The 22,031-nt window shown below is 37.6% G+C and overlaps 1 protein-coding gene across 2 annotated transcripts; it reads left to right on the forward strand.

The window, feature by feature from the left end:
- The first annotated feature begins 910 nt into the window (after positions 1–910).
- LOC306880624 (uncharacterized protein) lies at positions 911–21,134 on the forward strand. 2 transcript variants are annotated; one of them, XR_013785092.1, is made up of 13 exons: positions 911–1,064; positions 1,524–1,844; positions 1,951–2,256; positions 2,339–2,407; positions 3,344–3,370; positions 3,932–3,979; positions 4,386–4,481; positions 4,774–4,802; positions 5,000–5,065; positions 18,961–19,029; positions 19,201–20,163; positions 20,873–20,962; positions 21,025–21,129. XR_013785092.1 is itself a non-coding variant. In XM_079434258.1 (12 exons), exons 1-11 carry the CDS (start codon positions 1,004–1,006, stop codon positions 19,309–19,311), a joined length of 1,203 nt encoding a protein of 400 aa, XP_079290384.1. In that variant the 5' UTR covers positions 995–1,003; the 3' UTR covers positions 19,425–21,134. The 2 variants fall into 2 exon arrangements, 1 of the variants encoding a protein (XP_079290384.1); XM_079434258.1 differs by having other exon boundaries at positions 995–1,064; positions 19,201–19,311; positions 19,425–21,134.
- Positions 21,135–22,031: the final 897 nt, after the last annotated feature.

Raw genomic sequence — 22,031 nt, forward strand, 5'->3', positions numbered from 1 at the left:
TTGGCATGTTACTAGCATATTGCTGGCATGATTAGCATGTTAATAACATGTTGCTAGCATGACTAGCAAATGTCTAGCATGTTTGTTAGCATGTCAAGCAAGTGACTAGCATGTCACTAGCATGTTTATAGCATGATTAGCTGCTACTAGCATGTTTATGGATGGATGGATAGATAGATTAGAAATATTAGATAAGTATGAATGAGTTTGAATGGGTTAGTAATAGTACACAGAAGGGAAGTCTGATTGAGTCTAAAGGGCTTCAGGGTGTTTAGATTTGAATTCTAACAGTTGGAGTTTGAATAGTTGTGGCTCATCTGAACATTCCGTCAATGTAAGTCTATGGGATTTTTATGATTTTTAATCTTCATTTTTATGAAAACCGTAAGTCTGATCAGTTAGAAAAGATAAAGCACACTCGGTCAGATCAGTCTGAAGAGCTGGTGGTTCTAGCTTTAAATCTCTAGGAGGAGGAGTGTTCAGAAATTTAGTCTCATAAGAATAATAATAATAATAAGAAGCTTAAACAGCAGATCAGTATGAGGCTCCATTCATGTACTAACCAGAAAACAAGAGCAATTCAACAATGGTAATTCACTAAAAGTGATATACTGTATACAATAATATTAATAATATTTTCTATTACATACTATTTTTGGAGAAACAATAATTAAATGATCTTTATACACATATTTTAGTTAGTAATTCATTTTTAGGAGTTTTGTTATTTATTATTATTATTATTATTATTTTAAACAAATGTTCTAGTTTCCAGCTGCTGTATAGATTTATGTTGCATTGCTAAGTTAGAATCTGAGCGAAGCTAACTAATACAGTAGATGATTTTTCACATCAGTATAGTTTGAGTGAAATGTAGCTGTATAGTGTGAGGAATAAATCATGAGCTGTTTCAGAGGAAGTTAACACCCACAGGAGGAGCTGAAGATGTTTAAATGAAGAGATGTAAATATAGACTGAAAAGAAAGACGGACAGAAACAGAAAATGTCTGATAAGAGTCACATGTGTCTGCTGGGACTGATCCTTCTCTCTGCACTTCTCTCAGGTAAAGACACCTGTTTATGATCTATAATACTCTATAAAAGACCTGTATAATGAACCATTTCAAAATGATTTAATTGATTTAATCACTCTAGCAGTGAGTCTGGCTGCAGTTTGAATGTGAAAACTGAGATGTTTGATATTTTTTCACACGTTTGAGATTTTGTCTAAAAACTCACCTGCCTGTAACTTTCTATTAATCCTGAAGACCTTAATTAGCTTGTTCAGGTGTGTTTGATTAGGTTTGGAGCTAAACTCTGCAGGAAAATGGACCTCGAGTCGAGAAGCTCTGCTGTGTGTCATATTACACTCATAAACGTGATGAAAAGATCTCATGTTATGATTGTTATAAATGAACTAAACTGTTGTAAGATATTCAACAGCAATTTACTCTGCATTAAAACAGAACAAAAAAGAGTAAATATATTAGAGTAAGAGTAAATATAAATGTTTTAATTTGTAGGTAGCAGTGGAGTGGATGAGACTCATGTGTTCTGCAGTTCTGGTGAAGATGTGCGTCTGTCCTGTAATGATGCTCTTCCTGGCTGCACATCAAATACATGGATCTATTACAGACAGTCAGCAGCAGTTGAACTGATAGCTGGAGGGATAAAGATGAAGAACATAGAGAGACATGAGAGACTGAGTCTGGGCTCTGACTGCTCTCTGAACATCAAGAAAGTCACAAAAGAAGATCGTGGATATTACTCCTGCCGACAATATGTGAATGGAAAAGGAGAACAACAAGGAACTGAAGCACCTGTTTATCTGCATGTTCTTCATGGTCAGTGTTTCTGTGAATATTATGATTATATGTTGAATTAAACAGTAATATTGTCGCTGAAAGACTGGAATCAGTCGTGTAATCTCTGTCTGATTCTCTGTTTCAGTCTCTTCATCATCCTCACAGTCTGAGATCAGATCAGGCCGCTCTCTGACTCTCTCCTGTCAGTTATATTATGATGGAGTCTCTTGTGAAACTTTGGCTGGTTTTGAGGGAATTGATCTGATCTGGGTGAATCAGGCTGGTGTGAATCTGCAGACAGACTCCAGATTTCAGATCTCCTCCTCAGGACAGTGTATCAGGTCTCTGACTACAACACTCCTGAATGAAGATCACAACAGAGAGTGGAGATGTCAGGTTAAACAGAGAAATCAACTCAAGACCTCAGCCACATATACTGTCAAGTATCCAAGTAAAGTATTTCTATTAACAATGAATTATCAGTCATTTAAATCTGATTGTAGTCTATAACGTATCTGAACATTCATCTTCAGCTCCAGCCGAAACAAAGACAGCGTCTCCAGTCACCAGCTCTAAATCAACTGCAGCTCCTACACAACCAGGTACATAATCAGCTGTTAAGATCAATATTTACTGTTAGCTGAAGACCTCAGTCACATATACTGACAAGCATTCAGACAAGAAATACATTTATTTAATCAGTTTCAGGAGAATCTCTGATACAGAGACATTACGTGATGATTAATAATTTCATTCATTAACGACCAGCTGAAGGTTTATGGGCTGAAGATCACTCTGTTTTACTCTCATATAATAAGAGGTGCACAGTAGTGAAGTATTTCTACTTTACTCTAGTAAATTAAAGTATCAGTACTCTATTAAAGTGTTTTAAAGTTTTTTTCTATGGGAAACTTTTACTTCACTGCATTCATAATGTCGTGCTTTATAATTCACTGCATATATATATATATATTACCTTTAATACTTAAGAACATTAAACATAGTACTTTCTTGTGCTCAAGTAAATCTTTGAATAAAAGTAACTTTCATCAGTCTCTCACTTCAGTGCTTTGCTCTCGCTCTCACAAACTGTATCATTACACCTGCTTCTGCAGAGCAACACAGATTTAATCAGATTTGTGAAGAGAATGTAGTCCAGGGTCTTTTGATAGACATGGATCCATAATCATTTCTAGTACAGTGTGTTTTCTGATGTTCTACCTTTTAAAACAATCATGAATCATCAACATTAAACAGATCACTTGTAACATACAAGCCATGATCCAGCTTCCAGATGTAAATATGTATTTCTGCTGATAAACATGATCCATTTCTGCAGGAGGCTTTAAACAGTTCCTGTCATTAATCAGACTATCTGAGGCTATGAGGCTGTTCTCGATAAAAAGCTATAATAATAATAATAATAATAATAATAATAATAACAACAATGAAACTATGTGAAAGTCAAACAGTGTTAAGATGTATTTTATAAAATATGGTGCATCAGATTCAGAACTAATATCTTCCTCCTTATACAGATAAAAATACTTCAGCTGCACAGAAAGGTATTTATATGTCTTACTCATCTCAGTGGTTTAATGAGACACTTATAGTAGCGTTGATATTCACATAAGGTTTATTTTTGTAGACTCTAATTTTGATGATACATGTGGCAACTTTATTTTTGAGCAATATTGCTTGTGCACTTTCTCATTGTGAATGGGTAACACATTTCTGTCTGGATATTTTAGATGGGTCGTGGGTCCTGTGTCTCACCTGATTGGCCGTTGAAGGCAACATTGCTCAAAAAGTTGCCCCGTGTATCATCAGCCTAAGAGAAGCCACTGGTCTTGTTTAATTTGTAGACCTCAAGCACTAGTCGTGCCGCTCACTGAAAGCAAGTCAGTGTGAAAGCTATATGTAAATGCACTCTTATGTCATAATTAAATAATGTATTTATATATAATTGATCAAACTATCTGAGGCTATGAGGCTGTTTTTGCTTAACATTTATTGAAGGTAAAAATAAAAAAGTCAAACAGGGCTAAGGTGTTTTTTATTACTTAAATGCTTATGTATTTGATAAAATATGATGCATTTGAACTAAAATCCTCCACCTTTTGCAGTTACACAGATTACCCCAAACCCCGGCACAACTCCAGCTGCACTGCAAGGTATTAACTGTATGTCTTACTCATTTCAGTGATTTTTATTTTTATTTTTTGTCAGTTTTTAGTTTTTGTAGACTTTAAGAGAAGCTTATCACTGGTCTTGTTTAATTTGTAGACCTCGAGCACTAGTTTTTCCTCTGTTTTCCTCTATTTGACTATGGTGAACTATACCATCAGCAAGAGCACTGATTCCAGTTATGCATATACTGTATGTTTGAGTGATTTCAGTGGTTTTATTCACATTCTGGGGTTCTTCTAGAATCAGTCTCTAAATATGCAGCTGATTTCTCTGTGGAGATGTTAGACAAACTGATCACAACTTTGACTTCATGTCATGAATTATATCTTTGATTTCAAAGAGGATGCCCTGCTGTTGTTTTCCTCTGAATCTGATTGTCTCTCTCTATAGACACTTCCTCAGTGATTGCTGGGATTGTTGCTGCTGCTGTGTTGGTTGTTCTGATTACTGCTGCTATTCTTTGGGTGATTCATAAAAAAAGAGCTGGTGAGTTTTCAGAGTTTATAAGAATTACAACAGACAAGTGTTTCAAAATATCTGACTTAAAATATTTACAGACAGGCACATCAGTTTCAGTTTTATCACAGGAATTTATTAAGAAGTGATGATAAATATGTGATGTGATCAAATGTTTGTCTTGAGTGAACAATAATCAACGAACTAACAAGAAAATGTATGATATTTGTTAGCATTATAATTCTTCTAGACTTTTGTAATTCATCGTTTGCATTCTGTGTTTTGTTGGTGAGTTATCATAAATATTCCCATTATTTTTCAGATAACAGAAAAGGGACTAATGACTCTGTGGTGAGTATCATGATGCCAATGATCCATGAGATCGATGCATTAGATATTATTTAGTCTATAATCACTGCTCCAGGGCAGACTGTCTCAGTTATATGTGTACTTTTATTAGTCAACTTTTTAAATGCCACAAATAACAATAAATATAATGGAACCCACTGATGCAATCATAACTTCAGAATGTTTCTGTTAATGTTTAGGAGCAGAAAGATGTGAGTTATACTGAGGTTGCCAAACACTGTACAATCAGAGCCGGAAAGGATGAGGTGAGTAAAACACTTCCCTGCTCTTCTGTCGCTGCCACTAATGAATCCTCCTTCTCTTAACACCTAAACCAGTTTTATTCTTAGATGCAGGTCCTCTAAATTTCAGAGATAGGAAGTAACAAAGTACAAATACTTCGTTACTGTACTTAAGTAGATTTTTCTGGTATCTGTAGTTTACTTCACTATTTAATTTTCGGACTACTTTTTACCTTTACATTTTTACACAAATATTTGTACTTTCTACTTCTTACATATTCAAACCAGGCTCGTTACTTTAGTTTTGATGGATCACCATTCGATAACAAATCTATAATACATCATGAATCGGTTCGTCTCGCACGCGAGTCTCCGCCAAAACGTTTCTATCGGTGTCATGTGGTACAAGTAAAGTAGGAGCTCTCAGAAAATTCCCAGTTTAGTGATAGTGAAGTGACATACGGCCAAGTATGGTGACCCATACTCGGAATTCGTGCTCTGCATTTAACCCATCCAAAGTGCACACACACAGCAGTGAACACACACACACACACACAGCAGTGAACACACACACAGCAGTGAACACACACACAGCAGTGAACACACACACAGCAGTGAACACACACACACACACCGTGAACACACACCCGGAGCAGTGGGCAGCCATTTATGCTGCGGCGGGGAGCAGTTGGGGGTTCGGTGTCTTGCTCAAGGTCACCTCAGTCGTGGTATTGAGGGTGGAGAGAGCGCTGGACATTCACTCCCCCACCTACAATCCGCAACCTTTGGATTACGAGTCTGACTCTCTAACCATTTGGCCACGACTTCCCCTTACAGCTCCAAGAATTCTACAAGAATATGAAAGCTTTTTCCAAGTAAGAATCTTGTATTTATGGCACAATTACACCATGGGATGAATGCATTGTTACATTCCTGGTTTACTGTAAAAAGAGCTGGTCTTTGAAGTATCATCTGGGTGATGTCAGGCTTGTCGTTGACAACTTTTCTGTGAAGAGCAAACATTGAAGTTACAGTCTTTATAAGGGCATCTGACTTTAGGGTTTACATTTAATTGTGCAGTGTGCCAGACAATAAAGTGATCATCATCCTCAGAGCAGGTCTCAGTTAACCCACATGACATACAGCTGCTCTGGAGTTTTAGTGTGAAGGTGGCATAAGTGTACGTTTCTTGTGCATGAAGTGATTTAAATGTATGTACATGCCTGATGTGAACAAGGAAATTGTTCTGTTCTTGTATAACTTCTATGTTTGAACCAAGCGGCAACCTCCCGCTCTCTCTCGTGAAGCCAACACGGAAGCGACTAAAACTGCAATTCATCGACTGGCCGTTAGAGGCTGGCTGCAAAAGGGAGTCAATCCCATAGACTCCACATGTTAAAATGCCCAACTTTACAGCAGAAAAAAACATGTTTACAGCCTGGTTCAAAAAACTATTTTGGTCTATATAGCTAATTTTGCCCTTCATGACAACTGTGAGAGGGGTGAATTTTTTTATAGCTCATCCGTTTAAATTATATTAAACCTTAAAGTGATCCCTGGGTATTAAGACATGTATAATTCAATATAATGTAAATTATGTCTCTTATTTAAATATGTAGTAGAAAACCCATGAAAATGTATGTTATTTAAAAAAAATCGATATCGTTTTTGGACTATGGGGGCAGCATTATTTTATGTACATGTGACATCAAACGGTTGCAGTCAGTGACTGGCGCTTTTTACCGCAACAACTCAATACACAGCTCAGAAAATAAAATACTGATACAATAACACATTGTGAGGCTTTTGGTTGTAATTTTCAGTCGAAGGGCAACAAGAGAAGCAATGTAAGACTTCACTGCTTTCCTAGTGATAAGAAGAGGAGAAAAGAATGGGAAGATGTGGACGAATAAAACTTACTCAAGACCCGCTTCTTTTTTTCTCTCCACTTTAGCCCTGATGCCTTTGAGTCTTTTAGTAGACCGCAGCTACTGAAAGAGCTTACAAACCGCTGAGACAAGAAACGCTAGATGCCATCTGTTAGGATGTAAACATGCCGACGCTAATCATGACTCGCGGCAGAGAGAGAGGGTTTCACAGACAGTGCTTAGCTTAAGACAGGACTAGGCCTTAGTTAAATTAAGATATCTAAATAGCTTTTATAAAAATGCCTTACAAACTTTACTGGTGTGCATCTTGAGACAAGACAATGGCACTGACACATTTTAAGATATGTCATTACAAGGTATATTTTCAGTTAAGACATCATGAACATACATTTTAGTCTGGGACTAGCCTTAAGCCTTGTCTGTGAAACCGGGGGGATAATGTTAAAATAGCTGTGCTGTCTTTTAACAGTTACGAGGGCCATACTTACACTTCCAAAGCATCTCTTCCATTTCTTCTTCCTTCCAAAACCAGATAGTCGTTCAGAGGCCTCTGAACCTAGACAGAACAGAAATATATTCATCTGTTTTTGCATTTATACCGTTAATTAACTTAAACTTACTCTTTTCAAACAAAATCCATGTCTAAAATTAAACGTAGTAAATTATTGCACTCACCATATTAGCACATCGTCACTCCTCCGCTGGAATCGCGGCTGTTGTATGACTACAACTAAATGTACACTCATCACAAACAACAGCTCCTCGAGTGAAAAATAAATCATAGAAAGGAAAAGTCAACAAATGTCAGCTGAACTCGCTGGTCCGGGGTTCAAGCGCGGTTATGTCCTGCAGGCGAGTGAGAAAGCTAGCTAGCTAACGGATGAGTAGTATTTAAGTCATTATAAGATAGAACAATAACACATGGTCATAATGTGATACTTTGAATTAAAATAAAGTTATGTTATTGCAAACAGAATGAGGTGGTTGTTTTGCAACAAGGTGGAGACAGCTCTGTTCATAACAGTGGAGCCTGATGGGAAAAGTTACAGGTACAAGAACATTAAAAAAAAGGGTTATCCGTGGTTTCAGTATTTGTTGTGGGTGTATGGGATGGCCTGGATGAGTGCGAGATTTCCTTGCCTGAAATTTTGTCCCAGTCCTGCCCTGTTCTACATGGTAGTTGTTCAGTCACGATACATTCATTAGGTAACAAAATATTAAATGTAAGTTATTTTGTATTAATGTGTCAATATGACGTGAGGTCCAGTTACCAGCACGACTAAAACAGGTTGTAGTAATGGGTATTTTTTACTTAAGTACATGTCAGAGCCCATACTTCTTTACTTTCACTTGAGTAAACAAGTTTAGGCAGTACTTCTACTTTTACCAGAGTATTTTTAAACACGAGTATCTATACTTCTACTTGAGTAAAGGATGTGCTAAATTTGTATCTTGAGTTAAGCTCTAACATCATGTTTGTGGGTTAACACTTGCATCTTGTTTGACAATATTTGTGATGTTCATTCAGGTTCATGATGAGGATAAAGTGACTTATTCTTCTGTCAGATGAGCAACAGATGGACCTCAGGATGACTGCAGTTAACTTGCATTTGTGAACAAGAACCATCACAAATAAGTTAAACAGTCATTAATTAAAGAAAGACCTGCTAATATTTGAGGAAGTCGTGGCCTAATGGTTAGAGAGTCGGACTTGTAATCCAAAGGTTGCGGGTTCGAGTCTCGGGCTGGCAGGGATTGTAGGTGGGGGGAGTGAATGTCCAGCGCTCTCTCCACCCTCAATACCACGACTGAGGTGCCCTTGAGCAAGGAACTGAACCCCCAACTGCTCCCCGGGCGCTGCAGCATAAAATGGCTGCCCACTGCTCCGTGTGTGTGTTCACGGTGTGTGTGTGTTCACGGTGTGTGTGTGTTCACGGTGTGTGTGTGTTCATGGTGTGTGTGTGTGCACGTTGGATGGGTTAAATGCAGAGCACGAATTCCGAGTATGGGTCACCATACTTGGCTGAATGTCACTTCACTCACTCACTTCACTTCACTAATATCAATCGTAGAGGAATATGAACCTTTTATAACTAACTCCTAAGGGTTTCAGTCAGTCCTATTATAAATGCTGTCTCTCGCATTTTAACAAACAATCCCAAGTGATGATCTGACTGTAATATTTTGGTCAATTTAGGATGTTTATTTCAAAGTAGCTGTCTGCTTGTTGAATTAATCTTAGAGCCTTTATTATTAATTCTGGGTGATGCATCAAACTCTCTGCTTGTACAAAGAAAATGAAAGAGTTTCTCTCTTAAGCCTGAAACACACTGCATGATTTTCGGCTGTCCCAGATGAAAGACTGGCATCATGAAGCAATCACGGCGATTTCTGATTGACCAGGATTGTTTCACGATGCCAATCTTTCACCTGTGACAGCAGACAATCGAGCAGTGTGTTTAGGGCTTTAGATCTTCTCATTAAATCATCTATTTTCTTGAGTGATTACTGCGGAATAATTAGCTGTCAGCTTGCACTAATTATGAAAACAGAAAGAGTTATGTTATGATTTAAATGTTTATCACAATAAGACAAGAATATAAGATAATTTGGTGTTTGAACTACTTGAGCAGCTGCTTTCAGTAACACGTGTAATATCAGATTTTATTTGTCAATAATATAAAACATGAAGCAGCATGTGTCAAATATATATTTACAGTGAATTATTAAGAATCCTGTACAGATTTGGTAGACATCATACAGAAACCTCTTGATTGTGTGTTCAAACCTTTAGGATACAGTGGAGTTTGAGCAAAACTTTTTCTGTTAGTGTCAGATTTGACCAGTGAGGGACTTAATCGTCAGTGGTTTTTCATTGCAAATATGTTGCAACGTAACTGTTTTTACATCCTCTTTTAAACTATTTCTGTGCTTGAGGCATTTGTGAGTAATGCAGAAATGTCCAGAAATGCTTAATTTAACATCTGTAAGAGCTGAAAGTTAGTTTTGAAGAAACAGAAGAGATGATGTCTAGGGAATCATTTTATGATTGAATGATTCTGGTACTTTAAAGGTTTTATTGACTATTGTTTAAGTACTTCAAGGAAGAAATATTAGAAAATAAATGCACTGGCAAAAGATTGTGATCATTTTAATAATAAATACATTTCTCTTAAAATTCTTGCAATTTTTTTTTTTATTTTTTTTTGCTAAATGTCTATTTAAACATCATAAATTCAACTACATTGAAGTTTTATAGTTAGGTATGATAAGAGTCCTTTGTTTGGGAATCAATATATAATCTATCAATTTGTTTCATTATCAATGCTGTGGGGACGCTGCTGAATAATGTTAACAAAATGAACTCTGTCAAAAACAGCGACTGAGTCTGAAATTCTGCCTAAACTCAATTTAACCCTTTAAACCAAGCAGCAAAACAGCATTTAAAAAAAAAAAATATGTTTGGCTATATAGAAAAGCTGAAGCTGTATTGGCTATGGCTAAGTGCAAGATAGGCTATTTTTTTTTATTTTTTTATTTTTTAGTAAAGAAAATGCTGAACTTTTATTATTATAGAAAAAAAAGTTAAAAAAATAAACATAATAATAAACAAAAAGGACTTTTTTCCTCCTCAAACCAGTTTCAGAACGGTAATAATACAGATGAACACATGAACAGAAACATTAAAATACTGATTCTGCTCAAAGTGAACTGATAGATTTTTTATTTAGTTATTTATTTAGTTAATTAGTTAGTTAGTTATATTTTATATTTTATTATTTTTTCATTTTTAAGCCCTGATACACAGAGTAGTGTCTGTTACTATGGGTTGCTATGCATAAGCTGTCCACTATATTGGAGCATTCAAATATAGTCTACCATATTGGCCATATGATCGCCAAAGTCTTTTGGATATCGGCAACGCGTACAAACACCAACTCTCGCTGGCGGCTACTGAGAAGCTACGATGCCTTTGTTTACTGCTGGAGCCGGACCTCAAGACAGCGGCCTTGCCTGCTGACTCTACCCGCACAAGGCAGCGTCGCAAGCGGTGTAAGAGAGGACGGAAGCGCGGTAAGCGTGGAGGTATACGAGCTAGGCTAAGGGCTAACCCCACAAGACCGGCTATTCCAACACTCATGCTCTCAAACGTTCGCTCTCTGGAAAATAAACTGTACTTAATTCAACTCAGTCGGTCTACACAGCATGAGGCAAGGAATTGTTGTGTGTTTGTTTTCACCAAAACATGGCTAAACGACAACATCCCGGACTCCGCCATTCAGCAGCACAGGCTAACCAGCTACCGAGAGGATAGAGATTCATCACTATCTGGTAAGACCCACGTAGTTGGCTTGTGTGTGTATATCAACAAAGACTGGTGTAACAATGCTGCGGTAATATCAAAACACTGTTCATCGCTGGTGGAGTTTATGGTTGTGAAGTGTCGACCATTCTACCTGCCGCGGGAGTTCACGGCCATTGTTATTGTCGCGGTTTACATTCCCCCGTGTGCACACGCTAAGGACGCGCTTCGTGAACTGTATAGCGCCATCAGTGAACAACAAACAAATAACCCCAACGGCTTTTTCATCATTGCCGGTGACTTCAACCACGCAAACTTAAAGACAGTTTTGCCAAAGTTCTACCAGCATGTGAACTTTGCAACAAGGGGAAACAACACACTGGACTTTGTTTATACAACAGAGAAAAACGTATACAAAGCTGAACCCCGCCCCCACCTCGGGTACTCGGACCACATCACTGTTATGCTAATACCAACATACAGACCACTTCTCAAACTCACCAAACCGGTTCAAAAGCAGATCAAAGTAGGGCCAGACAATGCCACCTCAGCACTACAGGACTTCTTTCAGTGCACAGACTGGAACATGTTTAAAGAGGCAGCCACCTACAACAACCACACAGACCTGCATGAGTACACTGGAACTGTGACTGCTTACATTAAAAAGTGCATAGATGATGTGACAGTCACCAAGACCATTACCAGACGTGCCAAGCATGTGGGGTGGTGATGGCGCAGTGGATAAGACACATGCCTTTGGTGTGGGAGACCCGGGTTCGAATCCACTGTGAAACACCAATGTGTCCCTGAGCAAGACACTTAACCCCCTAGTTGCTCCAGAGGCGTGCGACCTCTGACATATATAGCAATTGTAAGTCGCTTTGGATAAAAGCGTCAGCTAAATGAATAAATGTAAATGTAAATGTAAGTCGCTTTGGATAAAAGTGTCAGCTAAATGAATAAATGTAAATGTAAATGTAAGCAGAAGCCATGGATGAGAGCAGAGATTAAGATGAGAGCAGAGAGCTAAAGACCAAAGATGAAGCATTCAGATCAGGAGACAAAGCAACCCTCAAAACAGCAATAGCCAATCTGTCTCATGGCATCAAGAAGGCAAAACAACAACAACTTCACAGACAGTAAAGACAATCGGTCCCTGTGGCAAGCCATTCATACCATCACTGACTACAAGCCCCCGCCACAGGCCAGTGACGATGACACATCCTTACCAGATGCACTCAACCACTTCTACTCACAATTTGAGATACAGAACGACACACCTGCACAGAAACTACTCACATCTCCAAACGACCAGGTACTCTGTCTCTCTCCAGCCGACGTAAGGAAGACCCTGTCCCGGATTAACCCACAAAAAGCTGCGGGCCCTGACAACATACCTGGACGTGCACTGAGAGACTGTGCTGCACAGCTGACGGATGTCCTAACAGACATCTTCAACACCTCGCTGAGCCAGGCAGTCGTCCCCACGTGTCTCAAATCCACCTCCATAATTCCAGTACCAAAGAAGTCACCCATGTCCTGTCTGAATGACTATCGTCCCATAGCACTGATCCAATCATGATGAAGTGCTTTGAGAGGTTAGTCATGCATCACATCAAGTCCAGTCTCCCAAACACACTCGACCCAATCCAGTTTACATACCATCCAAACCGTTCCACGGACGATGCAATATCCACCACTCTCCACCTAGCTCTTACTCACTTGGAACAGAAAGACTCTTATGATATGCTGTTCATCGACTTCAGCTCAGCATTCAACACTATAATCCCACAACAGCTCATCCACAAACTAAACTTGCTGGGCCTTAACACCCACCTCTGTAATTGGATCCTGGACTTTTTAACTGCAAGACCTCAGTCAGTCCGTGTCGGCCGCAACTCCTCCAGCACTACCACACTGAGCACAGGTGCCCCACAAGGCTGTGTGCTCAGCCCGCTGCTCTTCACGCTGCTGACTCATGACTGCACTGCCAAGTCCAGCTCCAACCACATCATCAAGTTTGCTGATGACACAACTGTGGTAGGCCTCATCAGCAACAACGATGAAACACTCTACAGAGAGGAAGTGGCACAGCTGGCGAAATAGTGTGGTGCTATCAACCTGTCCCTCAATGTGAGTAAGACAAAAGAGGTCGTGATGGACTTCAGGAGAAACTCTGTTGACCACTCCCCACTGACCATCGACGGCTTAACCGTGGAGAGAGTCAGCAGCACTAAATTCCTGGGGGTGCACATCTCAGAGGATCTCACCTGGACCACCAACGTCACGTTACTCAACAAGAAGGGACAACAACGCCGGCTGAAAAGGGCAAGTCTCCCGCCACCAATCCTCACCACTTTCTACAGGGGCACCATTGAGAGTGTGCTGACCACCTGCATCACTGTCTGGTATGGGAACTGCAGTGCTGCTGACCGCAAGACCCTACAACAGACAGTGAACACTGCCGCAGAGATCATCGGTGCCCCTCTCCCCTCCATCCTGGAAATTTTCCTTGCACAATGCTCCAGCAAGGCCTCCAGCATCGTGAAAGACCCCACCCACTTTCTATGAACACTCCCTGCTACAAAGTTCCAATAAAAAAATGTTTACTTGAGCATTGCACTACAAAATAATGTTTACTTGAGCATTGCACTACAAATCTTTTTGCACTATGCGCTGCTTCCCACAAAATCTCTCTTTAATCTGCACAACAATTTAATGTACGAAATATATATAATTTTTTTTATTTTTTTTGCACAATTTCATGTACAGTATATATGTAAAGTTCTTGTACAGTCTCAGTTTGTGTATGTCTAGGCAACTAGGTATAGTAGTTATAGTATATGTATAGTCAGATGGTCTATTTTTGTTTATAGTCAGATGCTCTATTGTTTTTTTTTTCCTTATACTTGCATTGTTGTATGTTTATCTTATGTTTAACTAGTATGTAGCACTGTGGTCCTGCGAGACACGACATTTTGTTCCACTATATGTCCACACATGTAGCAGAATGACAATAAAGCTCAACTTGACTTGACTTGACTTGTATGAGTATCTGCAATAGACTTCAGCAGATGATTTTGCTAAACTAACATCATAAGCAAAGCCGATAGCTAACATGGCATTGAAAAGTTACGACAGTTTAAAAACCTGTAATATTGGGTTAATAATACATATAAAAACACAAATCAATTCATTGTCACCTATGAAAAGTTTAAATCTCAGCAGTTAATACAACCAGAATCTTGGAAAATTATTTTTTTTTGTGTGTGGTTGAAGAATCGTTGACCGTCTCAAGATGCAGTCAATCTGTCTGGAGCTGTCTAATTTGTTGCATCTACAAATACATATCTATGATTACTATACTGTATCTTTACATAGCAAATAGTTATTTGCTGATTGTATGTGTGTGTGTGTGTGTGTGTGCGCACGTTTTTGTAAAAAATCAGGACATAAATTTGTATAATTACACAGGTATGACACAGGCGTTACAAGGTGAAGGTTACTTTTCAGGACATTGCCTCATGTCCCCACTTTTCTGTGACACCCCCCCCCCCCCCACCGACCAACAAAAGGTGACCGGCACCTGTCACTTGTGCAGCATTGGCTGATCACTACCCATCCAACATTGACTGCAAATTACCTCTTCGGATAGTCTGACAAAAATCTATCCGAACAGTCACTTCGACTTGTCACTTTAACAGACTGATAAGCTCTTCTTGCACTACATTCATAACAAAACAAAACATCTGCACAGTTTTGTTTTTGTACATTCAACTGGTTTGCACTCCATCTATTCTGCCATGTGCCTTATGCACTTTATCTATCTCTCTTTTTTTTTATTTTCTACAATGTCCTCAGGCTGATAAGCTCTTTTGCACTACAAATATATCTACACAGTGTTGTTTTTATTTAACTGGTTTTGCACTCTATCTGCCATGCGCCTTATGCCACTTTATCGATCTAATTCTTATTTTTTTTTCTACAATATCCTCATTTGTATATTTGTATAGTTGTATGTACATATGTTTAAACTGTATTTATCTGTATCTGAACGTGTTTAATGTTAACTGTATGCACCAAGGGTCTGAGAGTAATGCAATTTCAATTATCTGTATGTATGTACTGTACATGTGGAAGAATTGACAATAAAGCAGACTTGAACTTGAACTTTTCAAAACGATTATAAATCATACAGAGTGAGTTTTTTTGGGAGAGTAGAAATGTCTCCTGTGAGGGCTAAGTTTAGGTGTAGGGCAATAGCACATACAGTTTGTACAGTATAAAAACCATTACGCCTATGGGATGTCCCCACTTTTCTCCAAAACAAACGTGTGTGTGTGTGTCTGTGTGTGTGTGTGTAAGTGATGAGGTGTGAATATTTTATTTTCATATATTGTGCTTATCTTGCTTTTTGTGTGTATGAGCAAACAGCTGACAATATTGGACATAATTTATGAGTGAGTTTAGTCATTTTCAGTCTACCTCACTAATAAACAACAATCATGTGTCATCATAAAATTGTAATTACAATCCCCATTAATTAGTTGAGACAGCAGTTAACAAAGCAGAAGCAACATCAGGGAGCATTTTATCAAGCAGACAACACATACTACTGAATTCAGAACCGCATACCACTCTTACTACTTTTACCATATATTTCTAATGGCAGAAATACTAATAATAGTATGCTAGCATGCTGTTCCAAATTCAGTAACAGATTCCAGTGTTGACTCGGGCTGAATAGAGCCTGCCCTTCATTATTGTCATTATTGCCCACACCAATAATGTCCTGAGAACAGCAATAAAAGAAGAACAACAAACAAACAAAAACAAAAAAATAAATAAACAAAAGTTGGAAACATGTCAATTTAGCTCAAAAGCAATTATTTATGTTATATACGGAATTTAGACATAATCACTGTTTTACGGCTGATGAACTGAACGGGCCGTAAAACATTAACTCTGCATAGATATTAAGTATCCAAAATATAGTAAAAACACTATTTACTAGCACAGTAACAAGATCGGTAGTTTAAGACATTAACTTGTAAGCACAAAACCCAAGATACTTCGCTTTTCAATATAAATAAGAGTATAACAAGAATTCTATAACAGTTCTATAACAAGAATATAAAACATTTTACAAAGAGTTGATTGATAGAAACGTTCAAATCATGAATTTCCGAACTCATACATACCCAACATGAATATAAACCTAAAAACTATTTAATAGTAATTCAAAGGACATACACGATGAGTGATTAGGGCATGATAGTGGTGCATATATACATGGAAAGGCAGTCTATGTGCCATTCTGTGAATGCGAGGATGTTCTGCGAGGTACAAAGAGGTTAAAAGGTTTCATAAGGAATCTCAGTCTGGTTTTTGTCTTCTAGGTGGGGGGAAATCTTTCCGAGGAAGTCTTTAGCTCATGATTTTTATCATGGATTTACATGTGATGGTCATGCTGTGTATCTCTTTGACCATCAATCTTGGTTACTTGCCCCAAATTCGACAAACTCCTTCCTGAGTTGGATTATCAGTTCGTGTTATTTTGTTGTTTCTTTTGTTCTTCATGGTGCCAGGGTATCGTGGACAGATTTATGACGTTTTCTTCCTATCCTGGGCCTCCTTGTGGAATTTTGTTCTTTGGGATGTTCAACACCAATCTGATCGAATCTTAAATTGTCCGATTCGCTCTGATACACTACAAAATACAGGCAGATGATAATGTCTCTGTAGACACAAAAACCATCACACACTATTAGAAGATCATAAATAATTGAGTGTTATTAATTGATTATTTTTATTGTAGTGTTTTAGCAACTATATAAACATGTTTACAAAAGGGAAATGTTGTAGAAAACCACTTAAAGAAAGAAGAGGAACTGGTATGTGTGAGAACACAGCCATCAAACTAAACTGGGTTCAGAGATGAACAGACTGTTCTCTGTGGGTTGAACCAGTGCGGTAAAACTAACTGAGTTCTCACACTCTGCAGAAACCTCAACACTGAGCTCACAGCTCTGAAAACATGAGAACTCAAAGTCCTCAAAGATACCTACAGTGCAGAAATAAAAGCCAACATGTTGTGTGTGTGTGTGTGAGAGAGAGCGTGAGAGAGAGAGAGAGAGACAATTGAATTTCATCAATATTTCTGAGTGTATTTTAAACCACAAATAAACACTTCCATTGAAAAAGTCTCATAAAAATGATTAAATAAACCAGTTAAAACTTGAAGCAGTGAATCAAGCCTACTACAAAACAAAAAGGTATGACAGTCTCCCTCTGGAAACAAAAGGACATTCATCATTGCTACCTGGGTTTATAACTGAAACAAGAGCATTCACAGCTATAGCGCCATGAAGAATTCTCCATTGTAGGTCTCCTGCTTTCTTTGACAAAGGTGATTTGTACAAAGCTCTCCATTCTGGTTTAATGTTCTCTCCTAAATGGAGGACAGCACGCCAGGGAGTATCAACTCTATCATGTAGAAAATTCTTACTAAAAACCTTTACTTCATTCATCCAGCAACCATCTACTATTCGTCTCATTTCTATTATCAACAACTGATGAATTGTTTGTTTATACAGATTCTTTATTGGTTCACTTAAGGACTGATTGTCTCACACTTTCTACTCTAAAGACTGATCTCTCTGTGGCAAGATGCTACTTTTATTGTGGTATCTATGTAGTGATGGACTTATTTTTCCTTATTTGGTGTTTCCTCAACTCTTGAAGATTTTGTATGCTGGTATAGACTTGTAGATGTTGATGTTATCACCTCATATCTCATATCACCATATGCACTTAATACACATGGCTCATTGAAATGCTGTAGTCTCTCTGGTCCCTCAATCTTTTTTTTTATGCAGCATCAAAAGTTACAATACAAACACATTAGTAACAAGTGAACATGGTACAATACTCATATATTTTGGTTTTAATTTCCCATTCGCTTTGCCATATCATAAACAGAAGACAAAGTACTATAGAAACATATTAGCTGAGCTCCCACACATGGTTTTTTAGATAATTATGGGCCATTATTCAAATCATAAACCATAAGATATGTCCACCCTGTCATATACATTACTCTTAAATAGATTTTCATTGCAAAATTAAGATGCAAATGATATTTTCTGAAAGGTATGATGCCCTTTTCTAAACAGGGTTATTTGTTTGCTTTCAAATTATAAATACAAAAAAAGATTTAATGTAAACCATGTGTTTTTAAAGAAATTCACAATTCACACATGTATTTTCATCTTGATTGTATTCTACTCTCAAACTGAATGAGTTGTGCATGGGACATAGCAAAATAACATGCATCCTCTTACACTAAACTAAGAAAAATCGAGAAAATGTATCTAAAGAGCCAAGTATGCTTTTGTTTTGAAAATAAAAACTTGGCCTAATATTACTCACCCTTTCATAGTCATTTTTATGTTAAGTTATCATGGCAAATGAGTTATTTATGTACAGGACAGCAAAAGGCACCCTACAGTGATACTCACCCAGTAATGACTAAAGTATTACTACATCCTTCAGAAAGAATTACTACTTATTTGGATCAGGATCCTAAATAACATGATTGTGAGCGAACCCTGTAGTGAAATATTTTACCTTCTTATAACATTTGGATCTGTAATTAGGCTATTTTACAAAGTATAGGGATGGCCACGTCTTTAAATCTTGTTTTATCATATTTTAATTCTGTTTAGGAGCATAAAGATGACGTGACATATACTGAGGTTACCACACACTGTGAAATCCAGACCAGAAAGAAGGAGGTGAGTAAAACACTTCCCTGTTCTTCAGTATCAACTGATGCCATCGATCTTCATCTGTTTTATTCTTACTTGCAGTTCTTCAAAATCTTGAATTAAGCATTTATGCTGTATTAATTGTGGGTTGGAACTTCTGATCAACATTATCAACTTCTTTCCAATCTGCTCAATCAGGTTTATGATGATGATAAAGTGACTTATTCTTCCATCAGAGGAGCATCAGCTGGACCTCAGGATGACTGCAGTCAACTTTATGCCTCTGTGAACAAGAACCATCACAAATAAGTCAGTTATTAATTTTACAATTAGTATCATGTGTAGAGGAATATAAACCATATATAATTGATTCCGTAAGATTTCCATTCAGTGCAAATAATGTCTTTTTTCACGTATTATAGGCAGAGTTCACCAATACATTACAATTCTGTCATCATTTACTCACCCTCAAGTGGTTCCAAACTCATCTGACTTTGGGTCTGGAACCATAAAACCCATTGCTTAGACTGCCTAGACTTCTAATGGATGGGAGAATTGACGAGAATGTCTTCAAAAAAATAAAAAACCCTCAGTTGTGTTCTGAAGATGAATGAAAGTTATAAATATTTGGAACGACATGATCGAGGGAGAGGGAAGGATGACCTTTTACCAAACAGACCCCTGTGATTATCAGATTTATTTGTAGTATTTTGGTCAGTTTGGGATGTTTATTTCATATTAACTGTGTTTTTCGACAAACTAGCCTCTTTATATTAATTCAGGATGATGCATGGATCTGTGTGCTTGCACAGAGTCTAGAAAATGAAGGACAGTTTCACTCTTGCATCACTCTCATTAAATCATCTGTTTTCTTGAGTCTTTACTGCAGACTCATTAACTTGTAGTTTGTGCTAATTAAGAAAAATAGGCAAAGACACTTGATGTAAGTGTTAATGTAAGAAATAATATGATGTTTGAACTGCTTGAGCAGCTACTTTTAATAAAACTTGTAAAAATAAATGTATGACATCATATGTATATTTACAGTGAAAACACATTTTCAATGAATGCAAATATATATTGTTTTGCAAACTCTGTAGACATCACACAGCAACCTGTGTTTGTGTTCAAACCTTTAGAGGCAGGACAGATTCTATGAAGGTAAATCAGTAGCTAAACTCGAGAGCTTGTCGATCTGAATGTGAGAACTTGTCATATTAACATTCGTATTTGTAAGTTGAAATTTACACTCACAGCTCTGATCTGAAAAGCTGAATCTTTCGATTTGCACACACAGACAATAATCAAAACACCCGTGTTTTGAAGTCGAAGTTTCAGATTAATAGTTACACACGTGTAGAATGACATTCACATAAACAAAATGACACACACAAACGTGTACTTTTGCGCTTTACTTCAGTTTCGCTGTAAAACCTCAAGTCAGCACTTACAACCTCTCAGATCTGACAGTACAACTTCAAATCTTAGCGCTTTGACTTTTGCTATCCTTCTGCAGTATTCTTGTAGCAAAACTCACTTGTGCACTTGTGAATGCAGACCTGAGAGCTCAGAGCCGGGGGCGGGGCTGGGCTGCGAATGAAGACATTTTATTGGTCGATGCCTGACCAATGAACAATGCCAGCCATCTCGACTTGCCATGCCGAAAGAAACGTTTTTTATGCATATGTATCAGTTATTTGTAAAACACTGGAAACTATTTTCATTGAATATCCTTAGCTTTTATATGATTTTAAGACACACCATTCATCTTGTCATACAGGTATTATGAATGTTAATATGACAAGTTCTCACATTCAGATCGACAAGCTCTCGAGTTTAGCTACTGATTTACCTTCATAGAATCTGACAGTGTTATATCTGAGTTTGCGTAAATCTGTTGCTGGTAATCTGCTGAATAGTGTATACGCAGGGAAATACTGACAATATTTTACATTATATTGTTTATTATTTATTATAATAAACAATATAATGTAAATTATTTCATTATTATTTCGATACCAGTTGTTTTCCAAACTTGTTTCTGGATCCTCCACAACAGTGTGTACACTTTGTGTCTCTCACTGAACACACTTGATTCATGTAATCAGCTCATTAATAAAGACTCAACTGTGTTGACTTTTTTTTTCTTCAAAATGTGCACTGTTGGGAAAACCACCACTCAAATGTACACGTTTTACATCAGGTTCATCATTCCTGGACCTGCAGAGACACTTTACTGCAGAGTTTAGTTCCAACTCTAATAAACAAACCTGAATCAACTAATTTGAGTCTTTTAGCTTTGCCTGATCTAACTTGAATTCACAGCCATCAGACTAAACTGTCTTCAGAGATTATCAGACTGTTCACTGTGGGTTGAACAAGTGTGTGTATACTGACGGAGATCTCACTCTCTGTACTAATGTGTTTCATATCCTCAACAGCTCTCAGCTCTGAAAAAAATAAATAACTATCATGCCACAATATAAAGAGGACAAAAGACTGCCATTAGCGATTAGGAATAAATAAATAAAAATAAGGCAACTTTTGAAGCTCCGTTATAAATATTGCTGATAAGTAAATTATTCAGCTTGAATGTTTTTTGTATCGTCTTCTGTGTTTGAGAGCTGGTGGATGGTTGAGTTATTGATGTAGATACATTGTGTTCCCAGGGTGTTTGTTTTTATTTTTTAATAGATACAATTATACCGTATCAAGTTAGCAGTGTTGAGTTTCAGTGGTCACTTTATAAGCTCACCTAACTGCTATATACTACGGTGGCCGAGAGATCTCAACTTCAGAAAACTTTTATTTGCAGCGCGTTTCTATGTTTGGTTGTGTTGTGAGCATTTGCAGCGCGTGTAAAATTGTTAATTTGCAGGTGTTTTTCTGTTTTCAGCGTTGAACTCTCTCAGTCACCGTAATATCCAGTATATTTTATAGAAATTACTTTTCTTCATGAATATAGTGTGAGTGAAATGCAGCTAAACTGAGTTGGTGAGATCAGAGGAAGTTAACACCCACAGGAAGAG

This window comes from Barbus barbus (genome assembly GCF_936440315.1).
Source record: "Barbus barbus genome assembly, chromosome: 2".
NCBI lineage: Eukaryota > Metazoa > Chordata > Actinopteri > Cypriniformes > Cyprinidae > Barbus > Barbus barbus.